The sequence below is a fragment of the Pan paniscus genome, chromosome 5, assembly GCF_029289425.2.
Source record: "Pan paniscus chromosome 5, NHGRI_mPanPan1-v2.0_pri, whole genome shotgun sequence".
Lineage (NCBI taxonomy): Eukaryota > Metazoa > Chordata > Mammalia > Primates > Hominidae > Pan > Pan paniscus.
Genome location: NC_073254.2, coordinates 83,052,246 through 83,062,614, shown reverse-complemented (window position 1 = coordinate 83,062,614; position 10,369 = coordinate 83,052,246). Strand labels below are relative to the sequence as shown.

The window sequence follows — 10,369 nt, the reverse complement described above, 5'->3', positions numbered from 1 at the left end:
TTGTAGTGGCCAGGAATGGTCTTTCCTTTCCATATTTAGCCCTCCCTTCAGGACTTTTTGTAAGGTAGGTCTGGTGATAAAAAATTCTCTCAGCATTTGATTGGCTGAAAAGGGTCTTATTTCTCCTTTGCTTACGAAGCTTACTTTGGCTGAATATGAAATCCTTGGATGAAAATTATTTTCTTTAAGAATGCTGAATATATGCCCCCAATCTCTTCTGATTTGTAGGGTTTCTGCTGACAAGTCTGCTGTTAGCCTGACAGGGTATCCTCTGTGGGTAACCTGCCCCTACTCTCTAGCTGCCTTTAACATTTTTTCTTTCATCTCCACATTGGAGAGTCTGATGACTCTGTGTCTTGGGGGTGGTCTTCTTGGGGATGGTGTAGTATTTTGCAGGGTTTCTCTGCATTTTGATTTGAATGTTGACCTCTCTAGTAACGTTGGGGAAATTTTCATGGATAATATCCTGAAATGTGATTTCCAAGTTGCTTAGCTTTTAACCCTCTTTTGCAGGGACACAAATGAGTTACAGATTTGGTCTCTTTACATAATCCCATATTTGTCAGAGATTTTGGTCATTCTTTATTGTTTTTCCTTTATTTTTGTCTGACTAATTTATTTTGGAGAGCCAGTATTTAAACTCTGAGATTGTTTCCTCAGTTTGGTCAATTCTGCTGTTAAAGTTTGGTCAATTCTGCTGTTAATACTTGTGATTGCATTATGAAATTTTTCTAGTGTGTTTTTCTTCTCCATAAAATCATTTGGCTCTTTCTTATAATGGCCATTTTGTCTACCAGCTCCTGTATTGTTTTATTGTAATCCTTAGATTTGGTTGGGTTTTGACTCTCTCCTGTATGTTGATAATCTTTATTCCTATCCATATTCTTAATTATGTTTCTGACATTTCAGCCATTTTAGCTTGGTTGAGAACCATTGCTAGGGAGCTATTGTGGTTGTTTGGAGGTAAGAAGACACTCTGGCTTTTTGAGTTTCCAGAGTTATTGTGCTGTTTTTTCCTTATTTGGGTGGATTATGTTCTTTCAATCTTTGAAGTTGCTGTCCCTTGGATGGATTTTATTGTTGTTGTTGTTTTCTTCTTTGAGGGGTTGATTATGGTATAGGTGTGCTTGGTTGAATGGCTTCACTTCTAGTCCACTCCTGGGTCTTGGAGGAGCCCTCTCTGATTACTGTCTCCATGGCCACATGTCTTTTGTTCTGGCCCACAAGGATCCTTCAGGCAGGGGCTGCTGTTGGCAGACAAGCTGTATTGTCAGGTTGGCCCTAAACTGCTGTCTGTGTGCTTCATGTGAAACAGAGGATTGTGCCTGCATGCGGAGTTTAGGTGGAATTGGGACCACTGGGTTGGAAGCTCTAGTGGGTGTAGCCTGTCTAGCAAGGAGAGGTTGGTGTGGGTGGAGTTGCCTGCCCTGCCATCTGGGTGTTTCCAGGGCAACAGGAAGCTGTGTCCCTTGGCAAATTCAGGAAGAAGTAGGATGGCTGAGCCAGAAGCTCTAGCAGGTATGGCTCACCTGGCTATCAGCAGGAGGGGTGGGTAGAGCATCTGGGTTCCTCCAGGGACAAAAGAAGTCTATGCCTGCCAGCTAAGTTCCCATAGAAGCAGGACCGTTGGACCAGAAGCTCTAGTAGGCTTTTCCCACCTGGCTATCGGTGGAGGTGGGTGGGTCATGCACCCTGCTTTCCATGTTTCCTGGGACAATAGAAGCCGTGCTCTCCAGCTGAGTTTTACAGAAGCAGGACCACAGGGTCAGAAGAGCTAATAGGCATTACCTGCCTGGCTATCAGCAGCTGGGGTGTGTGGGGATGCCTGCCCTTCCAGGTGCTTCTAGCTGCACTCTCCAGTTGAGTTCACACAGAAGCAGGACCACTTTGCTGGAAACTCTAGCAAGCATTGCCTACCTGGCTACTAGTGGCGGGGCAGGTAAAGTGGCTGGCCCAGTTCAGGGTGAAGGGAGACCACTGGGCTGAAAGCTGGTGCCAAATTCCCTTTGGTAGGGTTGGCGGGGGGTATGGGAGGGTGGAGGTGTGGGGGGTGGGGGATGAGTGGTGTGGGGGTTAGGGCCTGGGGGTTGGAGCAATCTAATACGAGGCACCACAACTATGGCCTCTATTGGGTCTATGGCACCAGTGCTGGCAGGCTTTGTGGCCCAAGGCTTGTAGAAGTCCTTCTGGACTTGAGAATTACCTCTGCATAACATCCAAGTGGTTCTCTGCTTCAGTGCAGAAGGCCGGTGGGTGTGGGGTGGGTGCAGGGGAGCTGGGGGATTTTCTCTATCCCAGTCTTGCACAGATCCCTGTGGAGAGCATGAATGCCCCTGGGCACTCTCACTTATTCACCCTTTCCCATGTTGGAGAGGTTTTCCTAGCTCCATGCTGAGGCCAGATAGGCGGGTGCCCAGCTTTGCTCTTCTCTGCTTCTTGTGTTCCCCTTCTGCTTTAATTGATCCCAACTAGTTTCTCAGATGATCAGCCTTACAGGGCCAGTGTTCACTGGCCCTTTTGTTTCCTCTACGTGAGAGTGGCATACAAGAGCTGCTGCTTGTCTCCCATCTTAGCTTATGCTTTTATGTTTGGGAGAAATCTAGTACCCTGAAGCTGCCAAACGGTAAAGTAGTCCCAGCTAAGCATACAGAAAGGTACTATGGAGAGAATGAGAGAGACAGAGACAGGGAGAGGGAGAGAGCCGGCAGTCTAGTCAGTCTTCTTTTCCAACTGTCTTTGCTGAGACACGTAAATGAAAAGGTCATTTTGGACATTTCATTCCTAAAAGATTCCAAGTGGAGCAAAAAAGAGTTCTCTTCACTGACTCTTAGCAAAATTGCAGAACTGTGAGGAAATAAGTTATATCTGTTATTTTTAAGTACTAAGGTTTTGGAGTTAGTTCATTACAAAGCAATAAATAAATATCTTAGTCAGAAAGTAACACTTAAAAATTGGTTACTTAATACTTCAGATGTCCTTATGAAAATACAAAATATATTTTGTTAATTAGTATATGAATAAGTATTTTCCAATCCTGTGGTCATTTAGAAAGATTTTCCAATTAAGTATAAGAATATGTATGGCAAGCAAAGAATGACTTTTGGTATGCAGCCTCATTTGTCATTTTTTTCATCCACTTTACAGAAGCTGTCACTTGACTATATCGCAATGCTGATTTGCTATTGCTGCCATCAGAATGTCATATGTTAGCCTCAAAATTAACTCTTCATTGAAAACATGAGTTAAAGAGCTTAAGGATAGTGTGAGATTTTTCCAGACTAAATGAAAGGGTGGTAATAACTATTTATGCCTCTCGGCTAATATATGTTTGCATGTTGGACAGAGTTTAACCTAGGCTTGCTTTCTTTGTAATATACCACATGCAGGTGAGGGTGTGGGGTAGGAGATATGGCAGATACTATCTACCTACCAGAGTCTTCAGGTGCTTACAAAAAACCTGAAGACAGCTGAAGAGCCAAATTGACTCAAGACAGTTTGCAAAAAGAGGGAATTCTGGCCAATGATAGTAAGAATGAGGAGTAAAGAAGAGGTTTGATTATTATAGATTATTTTCTCCACTTTGTATTAATAGGTTTTTTAGAGAAGGACAAAGGAAAGGAGACAGACAAAAGCAAAGATATATTTGAAAGTTTAAAAAATGATACATTCTGTATAAGGCTCTGTAATACACAATCTCAAACAATAGAAATGATACCAAATCAATGCAAGAGTATCCTTTTGTCAACAATTGTGTTTTCTTTCATTTTTACCAGTGAGCCTAATGCAGACTAAATTTTATTCCATTGAAATTAATACAAACCAAAAATAAAATTATATTCAATATCCTGCTATTCAATAAAAATTTGTGAGTCCTTCTAGAGGCAGATATAAACCATGGAGATTACAAAGCAAAATAAGAAAGATCTATCATTTCAAAGAGTATGTACCATAGTGGAAGAGGACAGAAGACAAAGTGATGATTGCAGTAAAAATAAGATAATATTTGCTAGAATAGACACAAATCTACAGGTTTCTGTGGAATCCTGTTTAGGGGAAGTTAACTCAGACTTCATTGTCAGGGAAACCTTCCTTGAGGAATTGGAGGACAGGACAACAGGAGCTTCCTGGGGGCAATTAGAGATGGTCTTCTAGGTAGAGACAAGAACTCACACCAAAGATACAGACAAAATGGGGTCTGGGGACAACCACATGGAATTACAACCCTGAGGATAAATACCCAGGCAAATGAAGGACTGGGGAAAAATTAGTGTTAGCAAACTGGAATAAAAGGAGGCTGAAGAATCTGAAATAAGTCGGTGACATAATATCTTAGAAACTTCCCTGCTCCACGCATATTGAGAATTCCAACAATTTCTACAAGGTATGTGAGGGGCCTGAGCTATTTTGTTTTCTGAGAGGTGGCTTTAGAATTCTGCACTCTCTCTAGGATAATCGCATTCCCTTTCATTGCTTCCCCTACAGCTAACCTATCAGACATCGCCTCTGGGATGAAGTCATTGTCTCAGGGAAATCTCAACCTGATTTTCCCACAGGCACTTTAGACTAATTGGTACAAAAGTAGATTCATCATTTGAGGCTTACAACAAGCCTCCAATATACATAATAAAATTTATTTTTTTAAAAGTGAATTTATCATCTTTTCTCACTGACTTGCTTCCTTTCCTATATTTTCTATCTCAGGATAGGTTTCCTCAGCTACATCATCAGCCCAGAACAGAAACCTGGCTGATATCCTTGACTACACCACTACCTCACCTTAAAACACTGACCCTGAGAAGGCAGAGAAAGGCTTTGTGAATATTTTCATTAATGCATAAGATCCAGGAAGATGGAGATTATTCACCAGTGAATCCCCAACACAGAATAATCCCTGGCACATAGTGGATACTCTCTAGCTGGATGAATAGATAGATAGATAGATAGATAGATAGATAGATAGATAGATAGATACATTTGTTGGATTAATAAATGAATGAATTTCTCATTTATTTTTGTCGGCTCTTATCTCATTGAAAAAAAGCATACTAATGAATTAAGATCTTTTTCAGAATATGAACTGATTCAAAAGGAGCGTCCATAGATAGTGAATCCAAAGAAACATATTAGGATTTTTAAATTTGTTACAATACTAAATGTTTTTAAAACTTTGTTTAAAACAGACATTGCATTAAAAGTCACTCAAAGTAGACCCAAAACAATGGTTTGGGTAAAAGGTGTTTGACTTTGTTATTTGTAGTGAGACAGTATAGCGTAGGTTTTAAAAGTGTGGGTTTGAATTTTGGCCCTTGTATTCAATGACTGTGTAACTAAAGTCAGGCCATTCAGCCTCTCTGTGCCTCAATTCCCTTATCTGTGAAATGGAGATACTAATATTACTTACTGCAAAGAGTTACTTAAAACATTGGGATAGTAAATGTGAAGTAATTATAAGAGTATTTACCAAAGGGAATGTGCTTAATAACTATTAACTACTATTAGAAGGACAATAATTTTATAAAGGCATTTTGTAAAATTGTGTTTTTGATTTTTTTTTTAATGAACAAATGATCTTCCAAAATGATCTTACATGGCTGAAACATCAGACCCGATCTCTCCATTGTGGTCTAATAAGCAAAGCAAGCGAGATTTACAATAAAGTAGATCCTGGAGCTATGCTGACTGGGTTCAAATCCTCATACCATCACTGCCTAGTTGTATAAGCTTGAACAAATTACTTGTTATTGCTGTGCTTCAGTTTCCTCAGCTGTAAAATATGGGTAAGTACGCATCTACTGGGTTGTTGTAAGGATTAAATGAGCTAATATTTGTAATGAACTTACAGCTGACCCTAGCCAAACAAACAAACAAACAAAAAAAGCTACATGCTCCAGAATGCTTGCTTACTTGTTGAATGAGTGCATGAATGTCCTTTAATGTTGTATGCATGATGTGTTTCCTCCCTTTAATAATAAAGATTAATGGATATAGTGTCAAAGCCTGAGGAACGGTTAACAGACAACATCAGTGACAGTGAAGAACAAGATTTCATGGAAGTATGAAAATAATTTTTGTTTTCTTATTCTAGAAGGGTAGACAAGTTACACTGTCTTAAATACCAGCAGGCTGAATATTCATTAATCTGTTTTTCTAAGTAATATAAAAATAAAACATGGCGAGTATTTTAGAAAACCAAAATGATAATTATTTTTAAACTAAATATTTAAAAAATTATTAATATTAGCATATGAACTAGGATCAAATGCTTCATAACATGAGCTTCTATTTATGCATCACAGTCAATTTCTAAACTTTCATTTCCAGAATGGAGTATATAGGACTAGAAATAACTTCAAAACTATTGTTTTATGTTTGATTAGCACAGAGTAGAATGAAATATCAATGCTGGGGGGAAACTTAAAATAATAGTAAAGGATAACAGTTATTAAGTGTTTAATGTGCAATATCTTAATCATTCTTCCTTAAACCTTAAGAAGGTAGAGTCTCTATTTTGCAGGTAAAGAAAAAGCCCAAGCAAGCATAAATGGCTTGTCCAAGGCACCATGGCAATGAATTGAGGGAGCTAGGAATCCAACTCCAGACCTACAATTCTTAATCCCACATCTCTACTGGCCCTTTTGAATTAGCACTTGTAGTGATATTACTGGCTTCATAAGAAAGCACTATTGCATGTCATGGAGAAAATGGAGTATATCTCAAAAACCTTAAGTTGACAAAGTCTTAGCACTAAGAGGATTGGTTTTTAATTATCAGAAAGCTAGTTTTGTCATATCATGCCCTGTAACTAGATACTGTTCAGTTTCTGTCTTCGAAGGAGCAGTGTAGTTACTGATAAAGCAATGTAATATTTTACAACTGACTTTACAAAGTACTTTATTTTTATCTTTATGGATTATGCTGAAAATTCTCTAAATTCATGCTTCACATATTTTTTTCAGTTCTCACCCTCCTTAAATTTTACATTATGATTTTCTTATGTAAGATCATTCACCTGGGGTTTCTGTTCTATAGCCTTTAGCTAAATTACCCTTAAGTCCTTAAATTTCACTAGAAAACTATCTCCCAAATTAATAGCCCCAAAGCACTTAAGCCAAAAATTGATTTTATTTTACTTGCTGTTGAGTTACATAGACCACACTGCAAAATTAAACAGGGTTTTTAAATTGTGATCTATATTACTAGAATTCCCTAACTAATATAAACCAGATTACTTCTTGTTTTACTTTACCCATTTTTCCCTAACCACTTGCAAGGGAATATTGATGGACTTTGATTTGATAAATCTATTAATATAGAAAAAAGTGAATATATATTCATTTGTCTCTATTTTCTTCTGTAAATTTATTTCGTAGTTTAAACTATAGACCTGAGATGTGTTATTATATGGTTTTGTTGATTTGTTTTTGTTAGTTTTAAAATGAAAAGCCTTTGAGATCTTTTAGAATTAAATGAAAATTTAAGCAGAACAGAAGGAACACCAGATGGGAGTCTCTCAAGAAGTGTCCTCAGGGATATCACATGAAAGTGAGGTGATCTTAGGTGAGCGGAACACAATAGAATTTGTGACTGAGATAATATCTTAATACAAAGAATGTCTGTGCAATTTATATGCTGAGGAAATGGTATGTGACATATATATGTACATATGCCTACATATATATGCATAGAATCATCGTGAACTGGAATGAACTTAAAAAAATAACATAGTCCAACTTCATCATTTATGGAAGAGTAGCTTAGGGGAAAGAGATTTCAAGTAATGGTTAACAATGTCACAAAACATTATTTTTTGGCAGAGGCATGACTAAAAATCAGGTGTCCTTGTTTCAAGCCTGGTATTTTTTCTATCAACTCAAATTGTGTCTGGGAAAAGAATATAAATTTATTAAAATATAGATTTTCCCCCATGTAGCAATATTTGCTGATTTGCAACTTCAATTTTTTTTTTTATTCCAGGCAGAGTTACAGAGCATTACATTATAGACATCATTCTCTCTGAGGGTAAAGATTTTGGCTTGAGTACCAAAAGGCTATGAAGCATGCTTAATAACTGTATGCTTGAAACAACAACTTGTACAAACAAATGTAAATGTGTTAATTTGTGTTGGGGATTTCAATAATCACCTCATGTATAATAGCTGTAGGAAACTACTTGGCCCTCTATCTGGTTTCTTTTCATTTATAGCTTCATCACTTTTCAAACTCAGTACTGATATTGCTCAAAGCTGAGTGATGTACGGACATTTTTCACAGAAAAATAAGTTTCAGAAATCTTCAGTATTCCCTTACTACTAATTTTAGTAAAATATTACTATTTTATACACTTTATGTGAAATATAAACTTAGATACAATTTCCTCATATTTATTGCCTCACAAAATTAAAAAACCAAAACAATTTGACAAGCTAAATAGAAACAAGTCCACAAAGTCATAAAATTGAAGTTAGACTATTTAACTTAATGTAATTATTGGTATGAATCTGGTAAAATTAAATTGCTATACACCAAATAATTTTAGCACTGATTGTTATAATACAGGCACTTTAAAAAATAAAGATTATGGCCGAGCAGGGTGGCTCACGCCTATAATCCCAGCACTTTGGGAGTCCAAGGCAGGTGGATCATGAAGTCAGGAGTTCGAGACGAGCCTTGCAAATATGGCGAAACCCGTCTCTACTAAAAATACAAAAATCAGCCAGGAGTGGTGGTGGGTGCCTGTAATCCCAGCCACTCAGGAGGCTGAGGCAGGAGAATTGCTTGAACCCGGGAGGCGGAGGTTGCAGTGAGCCGAGAAATCGTGCCACTGCACTCCAGCCTGGGTAACAGAGCAAGACTCCATCTCAGAAAAAAAAAAAAAAAAAAAAAGATTACAACACAGATATTACATGTATAATACCCACAGGTGTATATGCATACCAATATATAATGGATATGAGGATATGAGTACTTTAAAGACTAGTGATAAAATGAACATGCATGTTCTTTTTACTAACTTTCTTTATACTAACGTTCTTTATACTAACGTTCTTTATACTAACTCTACCTAGTTAGTATAAGGCATTATGAGCAATGGTGATACCTGCTTTGAGCCTTAAAAACTACTCTTTGATCTCTTCTCTGTTCTTACGTGGTTATCCCTGTACTGATTTCTAAGTTTTCTAGTCCTTTATTTCTTTATCATCTACCAAACATATATATGCACACACACACATACACACAAAAATATATCAGAGATTACATATTGTTTAAGTTCTCCTATTTGGGAAATTTATATAATGGGGATATTTGTTTATGACTTTCTTTTTTTCTCTTCCATGTTATTTTTTTGAGATGTATTCATGTTGATGTGTACAGGTGAGAATCACTGATTTTCACTACTGCATATGTTTTTTGGTATATACAGTATACATACTACTGTAAGTGGACGTTATTGTTGTTTTTACTTTTTATATTATAAAGACTTTTGTTATGAACATTCCAGCACCATGTCTCCTTATATATACATCAAAGAATTTCACCTAAACAGGAAAATTTTGGTGTATTGGATATGTACATCTTCAACTTTTTAAGTGATGCCAGATGGCTTTTTTAATGCAGATTTAGAAAAACTATATATGTATTAAACTTTTCCCTGCAGTTGCAATTTACATACTTATCAGTTAAGTAAGCAAATTCATCTAAAATATCCCCCTTTTGTCAGGGCAAAGCATTAGTTCTTAAAATAATACAGATGGTGTTCCTTTACTCATCATCATGGGCTTTAATAGAGGTGGTCATTTCTTTTATAAGTGTATTAATAATATCCATATCAAAGAATCCAGTGGATGTCTTTCAGCCCTTATTCTATTTTGTTTTTTCATTTTTGGTTTCAGTTTTAGCCCTTATTCTTGCTAGACTTCACTGCAGCAAGATTGAACAGCCCCTCCTTCTCAAAACTTTGTTCTTTTGGCTTTAATGATAATACATTTTCTCGGCTGTGCCCTTGCCCCTCTGCCTGTTTTTCTGCCTGATATTGAATTACTTTCTTATTAAATGTCAGATTTCCTCAGGACTTTGTTCTGGACCTTCCTATCTCATTCTCTTCACTCTCTCCTGAGGTTATGTCATCTGGCCTCACGTATTTAAATACTATAGCCTGAGAACTTCCTGAATCATGAATGTAAGTGTTAACTTGGTAACCTTCCCTACAAGCCTCAGAAACACCTCAAACTTAAAAGTGTCCAAACTAATTATCTTGTTATTCTCCCCTAAATATTTTCTTCTCAATCTTCCCCATCTTAATGATGACCCTCACCTCCATTTAGTTGCTTAATCCAGAAGTCTGAGGCTGATGCTTGACATCTCCCTCTCA

At 37.3% G+C, this 10,369-nt stretch overlaps 1 protein-coding gene across 1 annotated transcript in view; it reads right to left on the bottom strand.

Annotated features, from left to right (window-relative positions):
- Nucleotides 1-2,712: 2,712 nt before the first annotated feature.
- Nucleotides 2,713-10,369, bottom strand: part of LOC129398099 (protein eyes shut homolog) — a 222,918-nt gene continuing 215,261 nt past the window's right edge. The window contains exon 6 of the mRNA XM_055114411.2: nucleotides 2,713-2,844. Within this exon, the coding sequence (XP_054970386.2) occupies nucleotides 2,818-2,844 (27 nt within the window). The 3' untranslated portion in view covers nucleotides 2,713-2,817. The remainder of the gene's footprint in view (nucleotides 2,845-10,369) is intronic.